The 23,934-nt window shown below is 41.3% G+C and overlaps 2 protein-coding genes across 3 annotated transcripts in view; both read right to left on the reverse strand.

Annotated features, from left to right (window-relative positions):
* DERA (deoxyribose-phosphate aldolase) overlaps window positions 1-12,909 on the reverse strand; it is a 46,093-nt gene extending 33,184 nt beyond the window's left edge. For both annotated transcript variants that reach the window (XM_066184450.1, XM_066184451.1), the window contains exons 1-5: window positions 12,834-12,909; window positions 5,036-5,133; window positions 2,514-2,661; window positions 1,761-1,856; window positions 22-156 (exon numbers count right to left, since the gene is read on the reverse strand). In XM_066184450.1, coding sequence (XP_066040547.1) covers window positions 22-156; window positions 1,761-1,856; window positions 2,514-2,661; window positions 5,036-5,133; window positions 12,834-12,864 — 508 coding nt within the window. In that variant the 5' untranslated portion in view covers window positions 12,865-12,909. The remainder of the gene's footprint in view (window positions 1-21; window positions 157-1,760; window positions 1,857-2,513; window positions 2,662-5,035; window positions 5,134-12,833) is intronic.
* A 2,100-nt stretch (window positions 12,910-15,009) lies between these two features.
* On the reverse strand, window positions 15,010-22,590 carry STRAP (serine/threonine kinase receptor associated protein). The gene is made up of 10 exons (XM_066184452.1): window positions 22,400-22,590; window positions 21,188-21,323; window positions 20,369-20,450; window positions 20,037-20,109; window positions 19,279-19,375; window positions 18,243-18,380; window positions 17,741-17,877; window positions 16,936-17,085; window positions 16,285-16,350; window positions 15,010-15,956 (listed from the first exon to the last, which is right to left on the reverse strand). The coding sequence occupies exons 1-10, from the start codon at window positions 22,509-22,511 to the stop codon at window positions 15,889-15,891; spliced, it is 1,059 nt and encodes a 352-aa protein (XP_066040549.1). The 5' UTR covers window positions 22,512-22,590; the 3' UTR covers window positions 15,010-15,888.
* Window positions 22,591-23,934: the final 1,344 nt, after the last annotated feature.

Below are 23,934 nucleotides of genomic sequence, written 5' to 3' on the forward strand. Positions count from 1 at the left end.
CACAGGAACTTCATTACTTACCTTCCCACTGGCCAGTCAGCACCAAACTCCTGCTGATGACAATATCAATCTCTCGGGCACCATATTCCACTGCCAGCCTTATTTCAGTCAGTTTGGCCTCTAGAGGAGTTTGTCCAGATGGGAACCCAGCAGCCACTAGCATGAAAGGGGTGCAGGTAGAAGGATGAAATGTTTTATAAATGTGTTGAAGTTTTATAAATTGACCATAAAATTGAAAATACCAGTGATACATGAAAAAGTTTGAACATTCTTCTTTTTTCTTAATGCTTACCATGATTCAAAAAATCTAAAGGCACCTCATCCTACCCTCTCTTCATCCACAAGAGACATTAGATCTACCCTCAAAAAACCAATGTCCAGCAAGGTAAGTACATCTTGTGAAAAGATCTTTCACGTGCCTTGATGTTTTCCAGACCAGCCTACATGAAAGCACAGTATCTATTGCTTCCAGCAGAACTGAGCAAACAAGGAGTGAGCTCAGATATGAAGCAATACATGCAATATAATTTTCTCCAATTATCTTAAGGAGTTATTTGAATTAAATCATAATAATATTGTTTAACGGTTAAATCACAAAATAGCAAAAATTGCTTTCAGTGAGTTCTATTTAAGATTACGTTTATGATGTTTAAGTATGAAACCCAAAGGTAACTTTGTAAATGGGAAAAGTAATGGCTTTGTCAGAGATTGTCTTTCTCTCTGACATACAAATGCATTAAGTATGTATTTTTTCCCTACACAGCAATGAAACAAGAACAAAATACTCACATGTATCTTAGCATTAAACACCTGATCTAACTTCAAAGTTTGCCCCTGCTTTGAGCAGGGGGTTGGACCAGATCACATCCAGGGCTCTGTTCCAACCTGAGTAACTCTCTGATTCTACTTCTTGCTTCCTGTACCTTCAGGACTCGTGTCTCATGTGCAGTGACTGGAGAAGAGCTGACCCTGTTAGATTTGGGATGTGAAAGTCCTGAATCTGTGGCTGCTCAGCAGGCAACAAGCCCTGGCTCTGCACACAGCTTCCTTATGGTCAGCCTGTAGGATGCGCTGGTTTGGGCTGGGAGAGTTATCCTCTTTGTAGTTGGGGTAGTTTGGATTTGTGCAGGAAGCAGTGTTGGTTCTATAGGGATGTTTTGGCGACTGCAGAGTAGCGCCAGCACAGAGTCAAGGCCTTTTCTTGGTGAGTGGGCTGGGAGTGAACAAAACAGCAGCTCTTAGGTGAAACCACAATTTTTTTCACTTTTACTCTTCCAATTCTCTTTTCCCCTCCATCCTGGAAATGGGTATATGAGCCAGCAGCTCTGTGGCACACAGTTGCTGGCTTGGGCTAAACCTTGACACAGGATTACACTTAAAAGTCAAACATGATAGGGAAAATAAACCTTTATTAGAACTCCCATCATCATCATCATCATCATCATCATCTACTCAGTGTATACTGATACTTGTCCAGCATTCTATCTCAATTTCTTCTGTCCAGGTGAGAAAAACACTGATATATTTTAAAGGCCTCTTTGAAGAGCTTCCAGCAAAAAGACTTGGCATTCCTGATAAGCTTGAAGTTGAAGGACAACAAAAGATTATACCAGAAGAAAATCCTCCTTCCATTCCCTTCCTTCCACCTGTTATCTTTTCACCTTACTCCCTGACACAAAAGCAAGTCCAAACTTCTAGATTTTTCCTTTCTATTTTATAGCTTCAAATTATTTAATGGGATATTCATGAATAAAGCTTACCTGAAGCCACTGGTATGTTACAACCAGCAGCCTTGAGGGTGTTCACAGCATCAGAGACTCTTGCAGGATACACACAAACAGCTCCAGCAGTGATACCTGCAAAAGCCACAGTTCTCTTTTTCATACAGAGAATTCCACCTTCTCCATGAGCTCCTGTGCATTGTCCTCACCTCTCACTCCTGTGTTCTCACAAGGATCTTAAGCACTACACCGAGAATGTCTGTTATACTGCTCAAACAATTCAGGTAATTCTTGTGCTGTTTCCTCCTTCACGTTCCTTCACCTGACCCTGGGAGCAAGTCTGCATTAGCAGGAGTTAAAACTCCAACATTTTTATCCACAGACTCACAGTTTAATGCCAACACACACAGTTTAAGACATGCTTGATCAGCGAACTGCTGCAAGAGAAGCTGCACAGCCAAGCTCTGTTCTTACTTGTGGAGCCAGACTGAGCCCAGCAGCAACTGAGCAGTCTTTATGTTAATGCAGCCCTCCTGCATTTCTAGCTAAAATGCTCTTCTCTCAAACTCTCAGATGATGGACCTCATATTTTATACTTCAACCATCTGAAGAGTCCATAAATCCAAGTATGACTTTGATATTTTATGGGCATGGCTTCAATAAGAGGCCTGATTCCCTCTTTAGTCCACATGACTTCCATCAGTGGACCAACATCCTTTCCAAAGAGTGAGAAAACAACCAGGAAATGCAGACATTTCCTTCACAAGATACACACACCACAATCTACCATACCTTTATCATGCATGTCCAAGGCTTTGAGCAGATCCTCTCTGATAGGGTGCTTTGCTTTAAAACACAGCCTTTGAACATTTGAAGGAGTGTCATCGCCTGAGAGGGTGGTGAGGTCTATGCAGGTGACAGCTTTCAGCAGCCAAGCTGCCTGCAAAGGGAACAAAGCAAGGAATGGAGTATTTCTGTTTACACTTCCAAAGCCAAACTGCCTTAGAAGAAGCAGGAATCAGAAGCCTAGCTCTCACTCTGGCAGTGGGGAAATGTATAGGATGTAATGCGGAGGATAAGCAAATAATGGCTTAGGACAGACAGCGCTGGCAGATATTTATTTTTCCACGTCTTCAGCATTATCTAATAATACAGAAAGGGACCATTTCCTTTTTTGTGAATCAGGAATAAAAAAAATCTCTAACTTTGGTGAAAAAAAAACCTAACCAAAAAAAACCAAAAAAACAAAAAAAAACAAAACCAAAAAAACCCCAAGAGGTAAGTGTCAAGGTTAAAATACTTTTTAGATGGAAATGCTTCAGAATTTTAAATGACTTATTAATCAAAGAATAGAACAGAAGCATAGCTAAAAATTTTATGAGCATTTTTTGCTGAACAAAAATTTAGCTTAGGACATTATTTTGAAATATCTGTTGAAGGTCTTCCAGAAAACGCTCATTTACAGTGATGGCTTCACTCCAAGCTGACTTCTCTTACAGGGCACTTGTACAGGGGGAAAGTTTGCAATGGCAATGGGGTAATGAACCATCACTGGCCTCTGTTAAAAACTGATTGTTTCTGGTTTCTCCTTTCATCCTATAATTCTTTGAAAGGGGTTTTCCCATGAAAGAGTTTTATGTTACTTTTTCTTGGACTTTTTTTATCCTCTGAGGGAATTTTTGTCTCCTCTCTTATGACATGAATCATAGCCTTCAGGACAGATGTAGTCAGAGGGTTTCAAGAACTGGTATAAACTTTAGGGTTTTTTAAAGGGTTTTTCAATCAAGAATTTTAGGAAGCAGGCTACAGAATTTGAATCTGTGATGCTGCTTGCATTCAAGCATGCACACGTTCAAAATCACCGCTGTTAAGAAAACAGCACATGACTGCCCTGCAGTGACAATGTTCAAACAGAGGAGAGATGCTTCTGACACCCTTCGAAGTAAAACCTTGCTGAGTACTGGTGTTTCTCCACAGCAGAGGGGAGAAATGTTAGGAATAAACATCTGTCCTCCAGCTGTGTTGTGGGAGTGACACTAAATCCCTTTCTTCCCAATGAGTCTCTGTAATTAAAGCCTGTGGCTCTTTCTCTTTGTTATTTACATGGTAGCCTCAGTCAAAAGAAGACTGGTTTTACATTTCTGCACCTGCAGTATCTGAGGATAGCCATGGTTATGGAATACCATCTAGACCTTCTCACTGATGCCATTTCCCAACTCAGAGCCATTGGACTGATAAACTTGTTATTAAGTAACTTTTTATGCTTAAGAAACTCTGAAGAAATGCTGAGCTGGTATCTAAATCTCCTCTGTCATCTCCATTTTTTAAATCTAATCATAACACACAAAGCACAAACTTTCAGGAAGGAAAACCAGGCAGGAAACTTTTTTTCTATCACCTTCCAGTAGCATCTTACACCTACATCAAATTATCCCCAAACCGTAATCCCAAAATCTGTGCTCATTGTGAACACAGCTTCAGCTACTCCAGAACAGTTGCACAATGTCAACTACTTTGAACAGCTTTTTAAAGAATTAAGTATAATTAAATGATTCTTGCTTTGTTCTGTTACGTTCCATTCTTAAGATTGATCCTTCATCACCTCTTTCCCTCCTGCTTCCAGATTTTCAGCTACTGTTGCACATAACCAACTTGTTCACTGTGCAGAGGGGAGGCATCCCAAGCATTGTTTGCAGAACAGCTGCTTGGTGAATGAAGAAACAGTTTGTCTTTTTATACTAAGATGGACAATAATCAACTATTTACCTTATCTCAGCAGCTAAAAAGCCAGTTTTCCTAATACTAGTGGGCTCCTTCCCCCCCACCAAATGCCACAGCCAGTCAGGATTTTTGAATTTTTGCTAAAAAACTAGTTAAGCAATGAAATCACACACGCTGAGAATGTTTAAGCAAAGAAAAATCATCCAGGTAGGTCAAACTTGACAGGGACCATGATCATATCTTACAGCTTTAAAATTAAAAAATAAGAAGGCAGCATGCAGAGTAGTCTGTCTGGGAAACAGAATAAATGTGGAGGGATAGTAATATACAATTTAATCCACTCATGAATAAAGATGACTTAAATCCATTTGCGGTTTTGCCAGTCATGAGTTATAAGGTTTTTAACTTGTTTGGATAAATGCGTCACCTTATTCCATCCCATCATCATCAAATACAAATTACTAAAATAGGACATGGACAAGCACATCTTTTAAGTTTACATGTATCTTGAAAAAAATTCAATATTACAGCCTGGAGAGGGAGAGTGACTGCTTTAAAAATACAGGAACAGAATGCATAAGGAGTGCACTTACTTGCCAATTACCTTTCACAGTTTTCCATTTTTTAATTTGTTCTGCATGCCTCACCACTGCAGGTCGATTCACATACACTTTTGAGATCCAGCCAAGTTCTGGGGGGAGAAACAAACAAACAAAAAAGCCTCATCTATTTCTGTGTCCTTTTAATATATGGTGTGGTACTTCAGAAGAAAGTTGTACAAAGTTTGGAACCTCTGAGGCGCATGTTGTTCTTTCACATCCTTCTAAGGACTTGTGTACTTATCAGCAGCCCAAAATATGCTCAGCTTCTGTTAGGGGATGATCTGTGAACTGGGTATTTCACACAGCATGCTTTTGTGCCATTACAAGTGAATTAACTGAGTGCTGATGAGACAGAGACACTGTGCTGCCAGCCCTGGACTGAGAAGTTTATTATATATGTAGCATGAAAAAAAAAAAAAAAAACAACAAACCAACAAACCAACAAACAAAACAGCCTTCTGCCATTGCTTGATGACTCATTTCTAGATTCCAGAATTCCCAAAGAGCAGCAGATGCTCAACATGTACTAAAATAATGAAACTGTCTAGAGCCAGAAGAACCAAATATTGGCCACTGCTTAACAAAGAGTAACTGACTGATAAAGGAGAACTGAGTGCTCAGGCTCTTGAATCTTTAAATTTCTGCTTAGTATGGTAAATCCAGAGTGTAATTTTTAATATTAACAAACACAGACTGCTCATAAGAGTACACAGGAAAAAGAAACTGGAATATCTTTAAAATCTCTCACATCCCAAAACATAAATAATCCTTCTAAATACCGATTGTATGAGCATTCCATGAAAACACTCTGAAAATAACATCAACAATCATTAACCACCAATCATCAGCAAATCATCACCTTCAATCATCAAATGTGATCAATAGTTAAGGTCAGAATACGGACATGGGCATACACAGATACTAGGAAATAATAATTCTGGGTGACTGAATTTATTAAGACACATCACTCTATGAATCTTCTTTACTACGGTGTTAAATTGCATTTCCCTTGAGCATATTGATTAAAAAAAAGGTTTAAAACTTTAAAAAACCACCAAAACTGGTAGACAAAATCACTAATTTTGTACAGAAATTTTATACTTAATTTTTTTCTTCCTACTGAATAGCTTTAATAGCCAAAAAAAAAAAAAAAAAAAAAAAAAAAAAAAAAAAAAAAAGGAAGAAAGTAGAAAACTAATATGCTAGCCGAAGTATGGGTGAATAAAAGCTTGTTTTCTGAGATTTACAAAAACCAATTTAGGGTAAAGATGACTCAGTGGAAATGCAGGACAACGTGAAACAGCTGAACAAAATCTTGTTCTGAGCATAAGTAACCTACTGTGCTAGCACTGTCCTATTACCACATACAAGCTATTAGTGAGCGGTACCCACAAAGTCTTAGCTAAAAGCAGAAAAAAAAATAAATCAGTGAAAGAATTTCAAAGGGATCCTAAGGAATTTATGGATTTTTTTCTTTAAGAGTTCAGCATCAGGCTCACTGCATGGCAACAAGGAAAAGGGGAGCTTGGAAAGTTGCAAACCAGTCAAACAATAAACCCTTGTTACTTCTTTTCCAGTTTCATAGCCACAGGTTTATCCCTTCTGTCCCCAAAGCAAGGAGCTCAGCTCAGCTGACTTGTAGAAGGCAGGTGAGAAAAGCTATTGCTACAAAAACTATGGCTACAATTTTCCTCCTTTTTTGCCTATCAGTAGGCACATAGGATATGTTGGACAAAGTCCATGGGGGAGGAAAACACACATAAATAAATAAATAGAGGAAGGACACACAGATTCTGTATTATGATTCTTCTGCTATGTGCCAAGTGCTGAGGTAGCATCATTTAATCATAATCCCATTTATTATAATAACTTTTGAAGCCTCCGGGGTGCACAGTGACTTTTCAGCCCCTTTGGAAAATGTGATAAACCAAAGGAAGCAGTCTAGATGAGGAACTCGGCTTCTTCCTCTCTAACAAGGATCCTTTCAGTTGTTCTGCTCTAACCTATTCTTTCTACATTTTTGAAGACAGCCGAGAAAACCAACTAGTAAATGATTTATAAAAACAATTCTTTGGGAGAATACGAAGACAGTGTCCAGTCTCTTAGGGAAAATTCAAGTTTGAGATTAAAATTTAAATGAAAGGACACAAATCTTACCCATGAGTAGGTTAATTCTTTATTAGAAATTGTTTGTAGAGGATTCAGCTGTTGTAACTAACCGCACCTGACTCTTGAGCATCCTGACTCAGGCCTAAGCAATCTTTTTAGGATGTAGAGCCCTGCACACTAGATAAGCTTAAAGGAAATAATCAACTACAAAGCCATTTGGAGAAAGGGAAAAAATAAAAAGGAAAAGTAAAATAAAAAAGAAGACGATTCATAATGGGAGAAAAGGTGTGGAAGGAGAGTGGAAGTGGAAATGAGCTACTACTTTTGCTTTGCCCAAAGTCACCTGTGAAAGTCACCAAATATCAGCTGATCAGCAATAGCTGACTATATGCTCTTTGCAAATATGACAAAATCCTCTGGTTTAAGCCCTTTTCCCTGTCTGACACATTTCACCCTGTTTTCAGTGACTCAAGAATAGTCACTGATGTAGCTGACACATGTCAACTCAGTAATGTTTAATATCTAATTTTTGTGCATGGGATCCAAGAGTCCCTGAAAGACCAGAGAATGTGTATCTCCAAGTATTTTTTTGAGTGTGGGAACTAAAACCACAGCGCACAGCACAGGCAGAAAAAAAATTTTTAAAAAAAAGTTATAATTTAACAAAAAATCGGAACTCCATCCTTTCTGTACAACTTAATGCGAGACATCAGGCAGCTTACTACAGGAAATAAAATGGTGCAATAAAAATGGCACGGCAAGGAAGGACAAAGGTTCTGGTAATATGCAGCAGCAGATGGAGACTTCCATGTAACACAGACCTTTTATTCAAGCCCATTCCTACATTAATTAAAGCAATGGGTAAGTGAAAACAAATATGTCTCAGCATAATTGTCTCTAAATAGACTTTCAAAGTTTGTCATGTGAGGTCTCATCAGATCTTTAGATCTAAGTGCCTTTATTCAGAAAAATCACTCACAATTCCAGCTTTTCTCTTTTTTTTCATTAAATATCAGAATAAAAACATTTTTTGAAATAGAACTGACTGCCTTTGGATTCTCCCCCTCCCTCACTCCCCCAGGCTTTATGATTTAGTATCTGGCTAAGGAAAACTATATTTAATTAGGCTCATTAACCTTGCAGTGTGAACATGTCTTTTTTTTTTTTTTTAAATAAGTCATCTGCTAGTCATCTGCACAGTCATGTGGCTTCAGGGATAAAAGTAATTAAAGCAGTTACACTACAGCTAATTAGCCAATATTCTGTAATCACTCTTCTAGTTTACTTTTTTCTCTGAAGACATTTGAAAAAATCATATTCAATTCCTTAACAGGAAATTCATCTCCTCTCTTTGAAGAACACGAATCCAAAAATACCGAGCATTTCCTCAGAAAACAATAAATAAAACCACTTCATTAGGATAATTACATAAATATCTAAGCCTCCTAACACATTCCTCATAAAGCAGACTAAGCTTTACAGAAGCATTAAAAAAAATGTGTTGATGGCATCCCTTCAGATGGTGAAACAGAAAGCTCAAGAATGCCCGAGGCAGTAGTTTCACAAGCATTTTAAGGAGCACTGTTCCCAAAAGGAGCTGCCCCCCTCAACTGGTTATTTCATTTTGTGTGCCAGAGACAGCATGTGTGCTCCTCCTCTTACCATGAGCACACGATAAAACGGGGAAGTGATGAAAGCTGTTATTTTGGGAGAAGAGACAGAAACTGTGTCCTGAACCTTCCGTGGAGAAACGAGGAGTTCAGCTGGACACAGGCTGACCCCAGCTGGCCACGCAGAGCTGAGCAAAGCCACTGAAGGGAGAGAAAAGGCTTTGGAATCAGGTCTTGTTACAGTTGTCTTACCATGTAAGCTGTTTAGAGAACTGGGGGTTATTCAGCTTTGTCAAGACAGAAGCCGTAGTTAATTTTCCATAGCGACACTTGATACAGACCAATAGATGTTTATTTCGTGTGGGTCTTCCTTTATACGACAGAAGTTCAGTCTCCAAGTTATCAGTACCCAGATATCCAAAGCAGGACATCAAAGCATGAGCCCTGGACTAGAAATCAGCTCTGCTGTCTTGTGCCATCAGTGAAATCACATGGTGCTGTCGATGTGTCCAAATCACACAAAATGGATCATGGCATCCTCCTCCAAAGCACTTTGAAAACCACTGGCAAGCCTTCCCTCAGGAAGTGAGATGCTGAACATCAGAACCTCGTTTCCTGCAAGTCTAAATCCGCTGTTGTTCCTTCTCTTCTTTCCTGGCTTGAGAAATCTCCTCACCCCAAAAACCCAGCTGTCCTTATGTGGTACTTACAACCATTTAACTTGCACAAAAGCCAAAATAAAACAGTCACAATGAAAATTCATGTAATTTCTGATTCGTACCTGACTTTCCCTCAACAAAAGAACTGATTTGGTCACTCCACCCAGTGCCTTACTTATTTCCAAGAACATCTACTTGTCCTTCAAATTTGATTAAAATTACACAGCAGATTCAAAAGGCGTTAGAAAAGTGAAGAACCAGATCCACAGTACAGGTTAAACCAGCTATTAATATATTAGAACAGAATTATACTGTCTTGAAAAGGGATGTAACACTTCATTATCTAAATGCCACTTACCAACAGGCTAGCTCTCACATGTAGATGGCTCAGAAATACCAACTATAATTAAAAATATCAATTGAAACATAATGAATATATTTTTGGCCCTTCAGCTAGAGGGTCTGAGCCACACAGAGAGATAATGGGGTTCTTTTGGAATCCAGGAATATTGCAAAACAACTGCAATTAATTACTTGTTACTCAAAATACATACATATATGTGTGCATATATATATATTCTGACACAGACACACAGAGGAAACAAAATATATAATCATAGAATAATTCGGGTTGGAAGACCTTTGAAGATCATTTGTCCAACCTCCTGTGCAATGCAGCATCAGCTCTGAGGTCAGATCAGGCTGCTGAGAGCTTTATTCATGTGGGTTTTGAGGGTCCCCAAGGATCAAGATTGCACAGCCTCTCTGAGCCCAGCACCTGACTGTTCTGCCCCAAGTTTCCCCTCATATCTAGTATGAACTTCTCTGCCTCAGGACCCCTGAACCTCATTTCCCTGGGCTAAACCAGCCCAACTCCTTCAGCTTTTCCTCACACGGCAAATGCTCCAGCCCCAGCCCCATTGTGCTGTCCCTCTGCTGAAGCTGTGACAGTTTTATCAATCTCTCTTTCCTACTGGAAAGAGAAACTATACCCAATCTTCCATACATTCTTGTATTCTTGAATGTACATACTTGTACATTCCAAGTGCTGGGCAGAGGGGCTGGTGCCTGTGTCTCCACATGTCTGCATCCCCACAGTTAAACCAAAGCAGCATGCTACTAGCTTGTACTTCCAAAACAGATGCCCCCTGATATGTCCCAGTATTTCTTTGTGAAGTGGAGAGCAGAGCAGGAGAGGCAGACTCATTTCCTTCCCTGCAGGCATTGTGGTGAACCTGAGCACACAAGCTCTGAAAACAGTCTTTGTGGAATGAAAAACTTATGAAACTCTTTGTCCAGCTGATTTACATGATTCTCAGATGGCAAATGTAGCAGTGTATGAGCCTCTGACTGTGCACATCAGGGTCTTTTCATCTGTGTAACATGCACCTGGGTCTTTATTCCAAGGAAACACCACCTTCTACTAAGACACAGTGATGGGCACAAAGGAAGAATCAAGGAATTTTACAAAAATGTATTTATTTTTCTAAAAAAACCACACAGGAAAGCACTTCATGCCATGATTTGTGAAGAGTTTGGCTTGTCAGTGATAAACAAACTGGTCCTCTCTAATGGCAACATCAGAGACCCACAGCTTCAATAAGGACACTATGCAGCAAGCACGGAAACAGCAGACACAGGAAAGGACACAATAGATCTTAAGTAAAATATATTTTACCACTAGATGTCCCTGTTAGAAAACTGTAATTCTACACAAAGTTGTGTGGGAAACAGGGCAAATCAGCTGAATTAGTGTTAAAGCAGAGGTTTATAAAACCTTCAAAAGCTGAAGTGCCTGAGTCACAGAAGGAGTGAGTATTGTTAGCAACCATGAAAGATAAAGGTAAGGGTTTACCCTGTTATTTCTGAGTACTGCTACCAGCTAAGGTACAGTACTAAGATATGTTAAGTGCTGTGTTAAGTATGTTACTGTATTTCAGATATGTATTCAGTGGGAGAGCAAATGGCAGGGAAGTGCAATTCTCACTTTAAAGCAGCCAGCATAAGGCAGATGCTAAAGCTGCCACTTAAACATGCTCACAGCCACACCATTCCCTTTCCTATACCTGTCCTGAACATCTAACCCAGCTCATTTTGACCACAACTGGTTCAAACAAAGATCTCTGGGAAGGGATGGCAACAAGTATCAGAACTGAGCCGACTTCACTTTCATGTTTCTGGATTCCCCACACATCAATTTTAAGTTTGAATTAACTAAGAAAAAGCATTACACACCTCTACTTTAAACTAACTGGAGTGCACTTGCAGACTTCTATGCTAGCTGTTTTTCCTAACAGATAATGATATTTTGTCACTACGCCATTAACGTTTTTTTTCAGCTCTTCAGATGGCTGCAGTTGAAACTAACCTGTCCCATGAACAAGGATATCAGAGAGGAATTAGCTCACTTTCGAAAGCTGCAACATTTCCACAATTTCAGTGGATGGAAACACAGCTCTCACTTGTCCATCCACAGGCTAATCATTTAAACTGCACGTTGGCTCTGTAAAAGGTGCCTGTGCTTGTTCTCATGACAGGCACGTGACGCCACAACCTCCTGAACTCTGCTCGTGCCAACGTCGAGACCCACCTGCCCCACAGCAGTTGGCCTTTGTTCCCCCTCCTCCGTGAGGCCACCCCTGTGCCTCCTCCACTTCATTGCCCACCTACTCACAATGACCAAATTCTCACCCCTTAGAGGCAGATTGTAGGAACTTTAACTCATCCCACTGCTGCAGCTGGGTTTTGCCGAGGAAGCTGTAGCACTTTCCCCTTCCCCAGCAATGAGGAGAAAGAGAACTCCAGGAAAAGGCAGAGAAAGTCTTTCTTGGCTGGTCTCTACCTTACCTGAGGCACAGCCACCTTTAGGGCCCGGAGACCACCTGCAAACAGCTGAAAAATCCCTACCACTCCTCAGAGAGCAAGCAACAAGAACGACCAGAAGAGGTGGAGTCTCGAGCTTGCAAATCAGAGCGCAAATTAAGTGTTTTTAATCTCTTAGTGAGAAAGAGGGGAGGAAGGATTATCCCGTGAGAACAAGAACGGCGTGCAAAAGAGAACCATGTCCAGTTTGGTGACAGGACCAGGACTGCGGAGCTGCCCTACAACCCCTGACCCTGCTCGGAACCCCTCAAGCCAAAGCCATATGTGACACAAAAACTGGTGTTTAACCCAAATCCTCCTCCCGGAGTGCGTCAGAACACCCACAGGAACCGTAGGTTCCTGATCCTGTTTCGGCTTTTCAGAGGAACACGGTTCCGCAGCCGCCGGGAGGAGGCTCGGCCGGGCGCGGGGAGCCGGGCTCCGGCACCGCCCCGCTCCGCCCCAGCGGTACCGCCCCACCCGCACCGGGGACCCGCAGCGCCCACCGGGGATGCCCGCCGGGCCCCGGCCCCGCCGGCCGCCGCTTACCCAGTTCGGTGCCCGGGTTCCGCCCCGCCATGGCCCGCGATCTCCGCCCCCGCGGCCCGGCCGGGGCGGGCAGACTTCGGCCCCGCCGGCCCCGCCCCGCACGGGCAGGAAGCGGCGGGGCCGCCCCAGGCACGGAGCTCCGCGCCACGTGGGGACCGAGCCGGGCAAGGCGCACACAGCCCTAGGCCGTGCTGCGGCGGGAGCTGTGGGGATATTCCGTTCCTCTGGCGGTACATGAATCTTCCGATCCTTTGGAGGTACATGGATATTCCGTTCATGGGTATTCCATTCCTTTGGCGATGCGTAGCGCTGAACCTGCTGTTCACCTGGTGATTGAGTCAAGGCACTGTCCGGTGTCTTCGTGTTGACTCCTCAAGGAGGAACTAGTGCCACGCGTACACACGTGGTCAATAAAGCTACCAACCTATAAAGCTTCTAGTGGTACCTTCAGAATTAATTTCTGGTAACTAAGCCACTGAAAATTTCATGGCCTTTTTTCCAGATCTGGAAAAATGCCACAAAGTCTCAGGAAAAATATGTTGTACCTTGTTAATATTGTTTAGATGAAACAGTTTCCACCTTAAAGAAACCCCAAACTCCCAATGACATCAGGTAAAGCAGAAAAGGGCCATAGCTCTGAAACTTGGGGACACTATTCTTTTTTGCTTTTCCCATACCAAAACCGCATGTGTGCTTTGAGAAGTAATGGTTTGAAAGACAGCAGTCACTCTAGAAGTATATTCCATTTGCACTCTGTACTTTAGAATCCGTCAAAGCAGTCCAAAAATCACAACATTTCAAGTACTTGTGGTGGTGCATCCTCCTCCCCCCCTTTTCCAGACTACGCTGTCATCTAAGAAATACTTGTGATGCCTTAGCCTTGACAAACAGCACTGGGTTCAGCTCCTCTTGAGCTCATCAGAAACACCGTCTGCCTCCAGGAACTGCTGCTGTCTAGCAAGCTCTTGTTTCATGAACAGCCTTGGAAATTATTTTTCCGGCCCGAATGACATAGCGTCCCCGTTATCACACTTTCAAACTAGGTGCCAACACTAACCGTGTCTGGGATGAAACACTGTTACCCTAGATGTCTAAGGCTTCTAAGTAGGGCTAAGTCCTAAATTAGGTTAAATGCTGTTAAGTCCTCTTCCTCCGTTAAATTGTTACAGGAAAGTTCTAAGTTAGGTGTAAATTAAGTGTCATCCCTCGGTAAAGTTGTTATGTTTAAGGTAGAAGTTAACATTACTGTTGACTGCTGTTAAGCTTTTAGGCCTTACTCTTTTTTATTCTTGCCCTCACTATACACACACACACTCACCTCTAGCCACTTCTCGGTTAATTTCTGTTCTGCTTGCCATGATTTTGTTCGGTTTTGTTGTTCCTTGTTTTTCCATTGGCCTGCCTTAACTGTCCTGTAAGTAGTAGAGTGAATCTTGCCAATGAACATTGTTGTCCTGTTGCTTAATATTAAATCTGGGTTTTGCTGATACCCTTTACTGGGGATTTTTCAAACACTTGTTCTTAACAGTACTTTAGTTTTGTCAGGTTTTTTTTTTTTTTCATTTCTTCCAGTATTTTAGTAGCCATTACTAAATATTAGGGTTTTATGATTATTAGCTCTTTCATTTTTATGCATCCCAGAGCAAGCTGTAAATGCAGAATGAGGGACATGGTTTTCTGGTGCACTTGGGAACAACTAGGTTAACAGCTCAACTTGGTGGTAAAGGCTTTTCTTTACCAGCTAAATGATTCTGAGATTCTTTTCCAGACCTCTCTATCAAATGCTATAGAGCCTATTGCAAATATGAAATAAAACCCACAGCACGCAAGAAGTTTCACCATGGGGCAAGGTGTTCCAAGTTCCTAATTTTAAATGCATACAATTTGTAACATAAAGATTTTTTTCTGCTCAAGTACTAGATACAGAGCCCTCATAAGCCTTACTGGAATTAGCCAGACTGAACCATTTAGCTGTAAATCAGAGTTGCTTGTTTTTAGAATAAAATTCAAATAGGTAATTGCAAATATGTATAGTCTGCAAAAACAGGGCAGTAAGGAAAAGCATCAATATGAAAAAATGAAAGGGTGTGTGAATAAATAAAGCTCTTTCTTCTTACCACACAGAATGCATCATGTAAAGCTTTCAGCATAACATTAAAGGAAATGACAAGTCGAAGAATGGCAATTTTTTTCTTTAATGAAGAAAATATTATTTGCAACCTTGAAAGAGTAACTTTTTTATCCAGTCTGGAGGACTAAACCCAAGCTTTTCACAGATTTGCAGCCAGCCTCTGATATTTTCATGTACAACCAAATACTTCAGGCAGCACGTTTAATTTAGGAATTTTCAGTTTTTCTTTTCAGAGGCTCATGTTTACATTCAAACTTTAAAGAATAAAAAAGATACAAAGCTTACAGATCAAAGAACTTGCCACCCTCTGTACCAACACTAAAACATTCTTTTGCTTTCCCTCTGTACAGTACAAACCCAAGATGCCAAGGATTATGTGTTTAATGTGGTTGGCTTTTCCATTTCATGAACCCAACGCTCAAAAATAATGTATGAGTTTGGAGAGGCATTTTATTTAGACAACTGAAAACAGTTAAACATTCAGAAGCAGCATACAATGAAACAAAACCCGAACCAAATACTTTTGAATACATAATCCCTTCTTTTCAACTAGAGCAAATTCTTCCAACTTTCAAGAAAAAAAAAAAAAAAGGTAAAAGCCATTGTATCTCTTCTTCGTAATAATGAAAACACACTACAATGAGTCTAATTGAGATTGGAAAGACTGGATCTTGGCTTGCACACTTCTTTGAAGACAGTAGGCAGTTATGCCAAAAAGCCAGCAGAACTCTACTACTTGTCTTTTGGGTTTTTATTTGGATGCTCAGTTCTCTTACAGACAACACCTAGCCAGTTCCACTGCATTCTCATCAATTACTGCCCATCTTTGCCCCTGGGAGGGAGCGCTCTCTGGAAGGCTGCTGTCTGTCACTGCTCACTTGATTTAGTCTCGCATGTCCATGTGTCACGTAACAGCTGCAGTAATCAGGCTTTCACTTCAGGAGTTGAGCTGTACATTGTATCTGAGTTTTCAGAGGCAATCTCTTCTGCAACTGAATACAAAAGGGTGTTACTTAACTTCACTTTAGATATATAAGCCAAAGGAATGTTGCACAGATTGCTTAAAGAGACCAGTTCAGTTTATTTTCCCATTCAACCTGATCCAGCTGTTCTACCCCATCTGTTTTGCCTGCACAGCTCCAGTCACCAGTCTGACACCACATAATGAATGTCACGCAAATGCATTCAAAGATCATTTGAAAAGAGTGAAAAATACAAGAAAGCACTTGAGGGAAAGTACTTCTTCCATACTAAAGAATGCTATCACCCTGCCCATCTTTTAATACTAAGGCAGTTGAATCTGACAGTTCAGTTCATTACCTATTTCCTCCTCTGCAGTTCCTGGAAGGGTAGTCCTTGCTTTTGCTGCTTCTGCATTCTCCTCTTCTGTAGAGAAAGAGTAGAAAAACAAACTGTCAATACCTTCAGTTTCACCCACTGACCTCAATTTTTAAAAAAACAACAAAAGTCATTTCCATGTAATTCAGTGTTGAGGAGAAAAACTTGAGCAAGCAATTCTATTAATGAATATCCACAAGTAGTTATTGCTTCTCTCTCCCCAAGCTGAAAGAACCAATATAAAATACAATACAATATAAAAGTAAACTATTTATATACAATATAAAATACAGTACAATATAAAATAAAACTACCATCCACATTTCTTTCTAGAGAGTCTCTATTTCAGAATTATAAAAGTGGTATCACATATTTTTCGCTCTTTAACATAAAAATACAGCAGGCTCTTGGCTTGAATATCCACAAAGTGTCTATATTCAAAAAGCTTAGGGGTGTGATGTTACATGATAGCTACAAAAGTACATTCTTCAATCTAACAGATCTGAGTAGATCAGAAACCCTCAGAAGACAGGAGTTACTGCACGAAACTCAGTGTTTACCACTAAAGATAGATATTACTTCAAAAGTGCACATGGAGTTGCCAAGTTTCAGCAGGACCAAGCACACACTTACCGGGAACTACACACTTCCAAAGGCCATAGGTTTTCCCTACTGTTGTCTGCCACAGCCTTAATGTACCATCCTCAGAGCCACTAGCATATAACTCTCCATCGGGGCTAAATCTCACGCAGTGAATGGGACCAAAGTGCCCTTTGTAAGATTCTGAAAGAAATAATATGTCAAGACCATCAATTTCAGATTTCAGCCAACAACTGAAATTTAAGTACAAACAGATCAGTCTCTGATACAAAACAGAGTTTCCATGAATGGGTGTGCCAGCAATGGTTACTTTAGGCAAGATATTAATGTTTCATTAACTTCAAGGAAAAAGGTGCATAGTTACTCTAGACAAAACTGAAAAGCAAGCCAGCATCATGGAGTACACACACATGCTCTGTTACTTCTATCACCCCTTTCACAAACAAACAATTTTAAATGAGGGCTGCATCAGTAAGAAAATAAGCTTTCTTTGAAACAAATCTGGCCAACACATCATATTTTTCATAAAATGTTGTAACTGACATAGCTAATGAATAGTATGACAATTTAACATACAGCTATTACAGCAATACAGAATGAGAATTTTTTTTTTAAATAGGTGCAGAATTGTTGAACGGATGTTTTACTTAGTTCTAGAATAATATTAGGTATACTGAGATAGCAAAAAATGTTTAACTGATTGTATACATTTTCATTATCCTCTTGCACAGCATTGCTATGCTAAAACCTCATCTGACTACAACAGTTTCATTTACTGGTCATTATTTTATTAATACCTATTTCAGAACACCTTTATGATTAGAGGAGACAAACATACCTAATTCTTCTCCTGTATTATAGTCATATTTATAGAGTTTAAAATCTTCACCACCTGCAACCAAACATTCTTTCGCAGGGTGAAGTGATGCAGAATTGATTGTAGCAGGTGCTTCAAATGATTTAATCTGCTCTAGACTGAGGGAGAAAAGTTTGTTAACATAGTTCATATTAAAAAAAAAAACAACCTGAGATCAAAGAAACTGTGATTCTACTGATCTCAATCTGCTTTTACAAGAAATAGAATACAATCCCACAGAGTTTCTGAAAAAAGTTTTGATACTTGCAAATCATGCTTTGCAAGTTAGAAATGAGTTTAGAATAAGCAAAACAAAAGCTCACGCATATGGAACTATTTGATATGTTTCAGCATGTAATTTCCTTTCTTGAAACTTCATAGAGATGCCAGATTTGACAACTTGGTGATTCTGGCCTTGCACAGCCAGTTTTTACCCACAAGAAGCCCATTACTCCACCTGTGAAAATTGGAGTTGTGGACTCACGTTTCTGCACTATGAAAAGCAATAGTCTTCCCATAGGTAATCACCAGTATCTGTCCTTCTGGAACATACTCCATGCTGCTCACTGACATTGCCACATTTAGTGACTTCACCTCAGTCATGGTACTCCGGTCCCAGAGGCTTAAAAGGAAACAAAAAGGGGGAAGAAAAGACTCTCAGACTTCTGCAAATCAAACAATTTCCACCTCACATCCATGGCGAGACCGGAATCAAAAAAAGCACCCATCAAGGAAGGTGGTTTGATTCCAGAGGTACTTCAGATCTTCAGTGGCTTTACCTGAATTCTCACCTAGGCCAAGCTTAAGACACATTCCTTTTTTAAAAATACAGCTCAGTGCCACAACATTAAATGGTATATACACACCATTTAACTACTCAGTGTTTCTCTTGGAGATTAAAAATCTTGGTTTAAGTCTCCTAAGCAATAGATATTGAAGCAAGGCTTGAAGATTCTGTTTTTTTTACTTCCAAAGACAAAGAGGTACTAATCCAAATTTACAGAGGTTCATTAAACATAATATAGTTTTCTATCTAGCAGGGCAAGAGGTATCTAAATAGAAATTAACTTGTGCTGCTGTGACAAACAAAAACCTTTATTCACTAGCTGACTGCTGCATTTCTACTCCTACAGTTTGGAGAAAAACAAACAGGACCAGGCTCTTGCCTATCTTGAACACTAGGAAACTGAAGAAGACAAAGCAGCAAATAACTCAGGACAGCGTGTATGCAAGAGACTTCATCTATAAATTCATCTTCTTTAGGACTACAAAAGGCATAAACTTATTCTATGCAGTTCTCAAAGATCACCTCTTCTTATCAGGGAGAACACATTTATGGGGTAAATTAGATCTATTTGTAAAATGATCTCTGACAGCAAAACAGAGCTGTATCAGGCATGCAAATACAATAATCTAGGATCAGGTAACTTGTGTTACTCATATCCTTTACCAAAATAGCATAACTATATCCTCACACAGAGCATGACAAATAGAGAAAACTGAAAGTTACTTTTTCTTACCGGACAGTTTTATCATCAGCTGAAAGAATCTGTTTGTCATCACTGCTCCATAAGGCTTTTTTAATGCCAGAAGTATGTCCACTGACAACATCCGGTTCTTAAAATAAAGCCAAATATTTTAATACATGTAATCAAATGAAATAATGGCATGCAGCAGTTCGGAGGTTTCCTTAAGCTACACAGATTTCCATCTACTAGAGACTGCAGAATTACTTCAAGCACTTAGGATCTGATTTGTAGATCTTATTCCAGGAATTGGATAAACGCAAACTGGGTATCTGATTGCCTAGCTTTCAAGAACTTCACTCAGTGAACATCAAGGTTCTCTGGCTTCCTATCAACCATCAATAGTTCAGCATCAACATGAATTTGAACATTCTTACATACGTGGAGTCTTTTTTTCTTTCAGATGACTAAATCTTAATTAATTAGACCAATTTCTAGTGCGTCTGCACTGAACTGAAACATGCTCTGCTAGATGTCTCATTCCTGAAGTGTTCAAGACCAGGCTGGATGGGGATTTAATCAATCTGGTCCAGAAGCCCATAGAAGAGGGTTTGGAACCAGGTGATCTTTAACGGCCTCTCCAACCCAAGCAATTCTGGGACCCTTATATACCAAAAGGTTATAGACTTACATTTGTAAAACAATCCTCAACATTGTTCTTTGTGATTCATAACAGAAAGTAGCCCCTTAATTTCAGAACTTTTATTTAAGACAAAAAAGCCCCCAAGAATCAATTTTAAAAGCAGACTCACCTGCTTCAGGCTTGCTCAAGTCATAGATACGCAAGAGCTTATCTTGTCCACCTGTTAACAGATAATTGCTATCCTGAAACAGAAGTTATAGAGAGTCAACTCTAGTTTGAATCAAAATACAGCCTTTATCTTTGAGTTAAAATCACAACTTTTTCTCTCAGACAGCCTCTAACACACTTGTTACATTAACCCTACAATATTAAAAACGAGCAGCAGTATTTTAGATTATTTACCTGTTAAGATATACAATAAAAAAGCAAAAAAGTAACTAATGGCAAAACATACTCAAGAGCTTATTTCCCTGGTGAATAAGGTATAAAGGTTTCTCATACCTGTGTAAAATCCACACTTTTGACAATGTGTTTGTGAGCCAGTGTGATTAGTTCATCGCCTGACACAGCATCCCACACTTTGCTAAACAGCAAGAAGAAATATCGATATTTTAGAAGCACCAGGACAAATCAACCCAGTCAGATGAATTTGTAAGCAATCTTTCCTGATGCCATCACAACATTTTATCCTAAGTGCTACATTCTTATAAGTCATACCCCAGTTAATCATTAAGAATTTTTTTTATATTTTTACTAGAGCTTTTTTTGGACTGCCCCACCACTTTTCTTTATACTGTTCTTCAGGACCATGCAAACTAATTAACCTTTTAGTTTGAAGACAAAGGTGGCTCTTCTCTGCAACTTCATTAATAGAATTCACCCTCTACTAACAAGATTCAACTTGCAAAATATTTATTAATACTGCAAACAGCACAAACAAACAACAAAAAACACCAAAGAACTGATTCACTAGAACTTTCTTGAAATAAAAAGAGGCTAACTGGTAGATGAAAAATAAAAATTTGCCTCTCAACATTGCTATAACTACAATGACAGAGATTAGAGCTGCACAGAAAAGTTAAGTAAACCAGTATGATAATTAAGCACATCAAGAAGCAATCATAGTTATTCACCATGACAAAATTAACTGTAGCTGCTTCCAAAAAGGTAAAAGTCTAGGTTTTAATTTGGCCAGCCAAAAATAAGCTAACAGCTACTAAAGAGAAACAAACGAGTCAGTAATTTAGTACAACTATGCTGTCACCAAAGAGCTATAGAATAAAATCAAAATACAGAGCACAAAGACAGGTCATCACTTACGCTGTAAAATCTGCTGCTGCTGTAGCTGCTTTAGTGGCGTCCATGTTCAGGGTGGCACCCCAAACAGCACCTTTATGGCCCAGAAATGTGCCAATCCAGTCTCCTGTGTCTCCCTGGCGCAGCATAGGTTTGCCATCTTCACAGAAACAAAACCAATACTCACGTAACGTGGTAACAGGAGGAAGCAGTTTTTTAAAGGGAAAAAAATATTCCCTTGCACCAGCACGTGGAAATACCCCATACTTTACACAGCCACCCCTTGCACAGCCGTTTAGCTGTAGAGTTTAGATGTGCAGCTGTACTTGCTGCATGCATCTAAACTCTACCGATATTCACATGCTATTGCAAATGAGATAAAAGTTTCCTGGTAAGAGTCTGTGACTTTGTTTTAAGATAGACGGAAGGTCTATCTTAAAAGATATATTCCTTAGAAAGGAACATTTCACTTAGGTTTTATTTTTACTGAAGTTTTCTTCAGGCAGGGCAGATTTGGCTTGCTCATTTCTTTTTTTTACTTTGGAACAATATTATGAGGTCATCAGTATGTAGAAACAAGTCTCATGGTTGTAGTGAGACATGATTAAAACATACAGCGATACAAAAATGAAGTAGTAATAGAAAGCTTTTCTATCATCAGTTTTTTTCTGGAAAGCTATCAAAGAGTTGTTCACACAAGATGTAGAGCTGAACTGGAAGCACTTCAAGGCAGAAAGGAATGCCCTTTAAAACTTATGCATGCAAAAGATTAAAATAGACATGTACGAATATAAAATTCCCACAGTGAGCAAAAAGTTCTCATCATGCCGTGTCCACCAAGGCAAGGCGGCTGCCCTGGTCAAACCGGAGCTCGCTTTAAATCTACAGCCCATGTGCACAGGCGGTGGAAACGGGAAGTTTTACAAACAAACCATTCTGGAGACCTCCCACTCCCTCAACAGCCGGGATCCCAGCCGGGCGCATGCGGGTTCCGATACCCCCCGGCTAACCCGGCAATGAAGCACCAGGAAAGAAAACCCGCTGCCCACTCCCTTCGTCATTCCAGAGCACACTGAAGCGGTGTCACCACCCTGAGTTGCCAGAACATCTCCCCGACACCCCTCCCGCCCTACCGACACCCCTCGGGGCGGCGATGCGCGGCCTACGAGCGGTAAGGCGCCCCCACGCCCATCCCCGGGGCGGGGGATCCCGAACAAAGCGGCCCGTCCCGCTCACCCTTGCAGGCGCTGATGAGGAAATATCCGTAGGGGGTGACGCCGCTGAAGGCTAGGTCCACCACGGGCCGCGTGTGACCGGAGCAGGTGAGCGGGGTCTGCCTCATGGCCATGGCGGCGGCAGCGGCGGCGGCAGCAGGGGCCTGGGCAGGGGCACGAGTCCGGCGGCCCGGCGGGAGCGGCGGCGGCAGCGGGGGAAGTGACGGGCAGGAAGCGCTTCCCGGCGGACGCGCGTCACACGCGGGGGCGCGGCCGCCGCGGCACCGCCCCGCCGGGGGGACGGGCCCGCGCTGCCCCCTCGTCCGTTCCATGAGGGAACAGTGGCGCTGTCCTCATCCCGTTCAGCCGCCGTGCCGCTCTTTGAGGGAACAGCGAGCTCCTCGCTGTCCTGTTCATCCCTCATCCCTCTCCCTGAGGGAACAGCGACGTCCCCGTCCCACTCAGCCACCATCCCGCTCCATGACGGAACAGCGAGCTCCTCGCCGTCCTCTTCATCCCTCATCGAGCTCCGTGAGGGAACAGCGATATCCCCATGCCGTTCAGCCATCATCCCGCTCCATAAGGGAACAGCTCCTCGCCGTCCTCTTCATCCTCTCACCCTGCTCTCTGAGGGAACATGGACGACATTCCCGTCCCGTTCATTCCCCCATCCCGCTCCCTAATGGAACAACGGGCTCTCTGTCGTCCCGTTCACCCAGCATCCCGCTCCCTTGAGGGAACAGCGACCACATCCCCGTCCCCTTCATCCTCTCAGGAAAATTAATCCACATACACCAGAGCTTTACGTCCAAAGAGGAAACAGAGGAGTCCTGTAACTTTATTCGAATAAAGAGTGAGGTCACGGGCATTTCTCTGGGGGTCTCTCAAATTGTTAGAGAACGCAGCCTCCTTTTTATCCCAATTTCCCGGCCGCGCTTCCTTCTCTCTTCCCCCATTGGCTGAGGTACTTGAGAGGTACAGAGTTCCCGAATCGCTTAATATAGACCCCTTTCTATTGTGTATCTCCCCTCCCTTTTCTTTTTCCTTGTGTTCTTTTTCTCTAAATCCAGAGATTTAGCACAGTCTTGAGTGAGTAACAGTCTCTGTCAATTAGTGAAATTTATTATTCCCCCCCATTGCTTCTTTCACCTCTCAGTATCTGGCCTTATCTACCACCAGGCGCACAGTTTTTTTGTAGAGACACCTCCTCTTTCCTTTCAGTCCCCTCATCCCTCTTCCCAAAGGAATAGCGACCTCATTGCCATCCAGTTTATCCCCTCATCCTGCTCAGGGAACAGCGACCTCCTCACCATTCCATCCATCCATCCGTCCGTCCGTCCGTCCGTCCATCCATCCATCCAATTATTCATCCATCCATCCATCCATCCATCCATCCATCCATCCATCCATCCATCCATCCATCCATCCATCCACAGTTATTCCTGGAGCCGCAGCCAAGGTCCCTCTGTGTCCTGCTCGCTCCTAAACCAGCAAGTGACTCCTGGCAAAAAGGCAAGCCCGCTTCTTCTGCAGGGCCAGCTGCCATCGCGGCTCACT

This window comes from Chamaea fasciata, unplaced genomic scaffold, assembly GCF_029207755.1.
Source record: "Chamaea fasciata isolate MVZ Bird 193981 ecotype frontalis unplaced genomic scaffold, bChaFas1.0.hap1 SCAF_5, whole genome shotgun sequence".
In the NCBI taxonomy this organism is placed as follows: domain Eukaryota; kingdom Metazoa; phylum Chordata; class Aves; order Passeriformes; family Sylviidae; genus Chamaea; species Chamaea fasciata.

Coding starts and splice junctions, on each gene's coding strand:
- STRAP (XM_066184452.1), bottom strand. CDS start 22,511: ATGGCCATGAGGCAGACCCCGCTCACCTGCTCCGGTCACACGCGGCCC. Junction 20,110..20,368: donor AAAGTGTGGATTTTACACAG/GTATGAGAAACC, acceptor CTTCTGTTTCAG/GATAGCAATTATCTGTTAAC. Junction 17,086..17,740: donor TAATACAGGAGAAGAATTAG/GTATGTTTGTCT, acceptor TATTTCTTTCAG/AATCTTACAAAGGGCACTTT.